The following is a 1,105-nucleotide window of genomic DNA, read 5'->3' on the forward strand; positions in this document are numbered from 1 at the left end:
CTGCATCTGCACCACTGTCCCCAAAGCCATGCACAATTCCCTCTGGGACATCACAACCATCTCCTACATGGGATGTGCTGCACAGCTCTTTTTCTTTTATTTCTTCATCTCAGTAGAGTATTGTCTCCTCACCATCATGTGCTACGACCGCTATGTTGCCATCTGCAAACCCCTGCACTACGGGACCCTCCTGGGCAGCAGAGCTTGTGCCCACATGGCAGCAGCTGCCTGGGCCACTGGCTTTCTCAATGCTCTGCTGCACACAGCCAATACATTTTCCCTGCCCCTGTGCCAGGGCAATGCCCTGGGCCAGTTCTTCTGTGAAATCCCACACATCCTCAAGCTCTCCTGCTCACTCTCCAACCTCAGGGAAGTTTGGCTTCTTGTGGTTAGTTGCTGTTTAGGGTTTGGTTGTTTTGTTTTCATAGTTTTCTCCTATGTGCAGATCTTCAGGGCTGTGCTGAGGATCCCCTCTGAGCAGGGACGTCACAAAGCCTTTTCCACGTGCCTCCCTCACCTGGCTGTGGTCTCCCTGTTCCTCAGCACTGGCATGTTTTCCCACCTGAAGCCTCCCTCCATCTCCTCCCCATCCCTGGATCTGGCCCTGTCAGTTCTGTACTCAGTGGTGTCTCCAGCACTGAACCCCCTCATCTACAGCCTCAGGAACCAGGAGCTCAAGGACTCTTTGAGGAAAATAATGGCTGGATTTAGAGGCAATAATAAAGTGTGTCTTTTTTTCTGCAGAGCATGTAGAAGGTAACTACAGTCTGAGCTTTTTTCCTCTTATTTATTCTTTTTTTTGTTGGTGCGTTTTCTTATTCTTTTTCTACATTTATAAATGTTATCAAAAAATCAGTGGCATTGTTCATAAATTTCTATATTATTATCTACCATCCTTCTCTATTCCAAAGGCTTTTAAAAGGCTTGTTCTCTGTACATTTGAGTAGAATAAACGTCCCTGCCTTGACTCATGCGTCCAAGATGCTTCCTCAGCCCTTCTCTGGAGCTGCAGGGGCAGTGCCTGTGTGCAGAGCTGGAGGGAAGAGACTCCCAGCACAGCAGCACAGCCAGGGACAAGGGCACTTGCTCCTTACACATCTGCTCT

At 48.8% G+C, this 1,105-nt stretch overlaps 1 protein-coding gene across 1 annotated transcript; it reads left to right on the forward strand.

Moving 5' to 3' along the window:
* Positions 1-136: 136 nt before the first annotated feature.
* LOC113980217 (olfactory receptor 14J1-like) lies at positions 137-713 on the forward strand (the record flags this gene model as incomplete). Its single annotated transcript, XM_027707447.1, has 1 exon — positions 137-713. A coding segment is annotated over exon 1 (577 nt), but the record flags the coding sequence as incomplete, so codon positions are not given.
* Between the last annotated feature and the right edge of the window lie 392 nt (positions 714-1,105).

The sequence above is a fragment of the Neopelma chrysocephalum genome, unplaced genomic scaffold, assembly GCF_003984885.1.
Source record: "Neopelma chrysocephalum unplaced genomic scaffold, ASM398488v2 Primary Assembly neopelma1_93077, whole genome shotgun sequence".
Classification (NCBI taxonomy): Eukaryota; Metazoa; Chordata; class Aves; order Passeriformes; family Pipridae; genus Neopelma; species Neopelma chrysocephalum.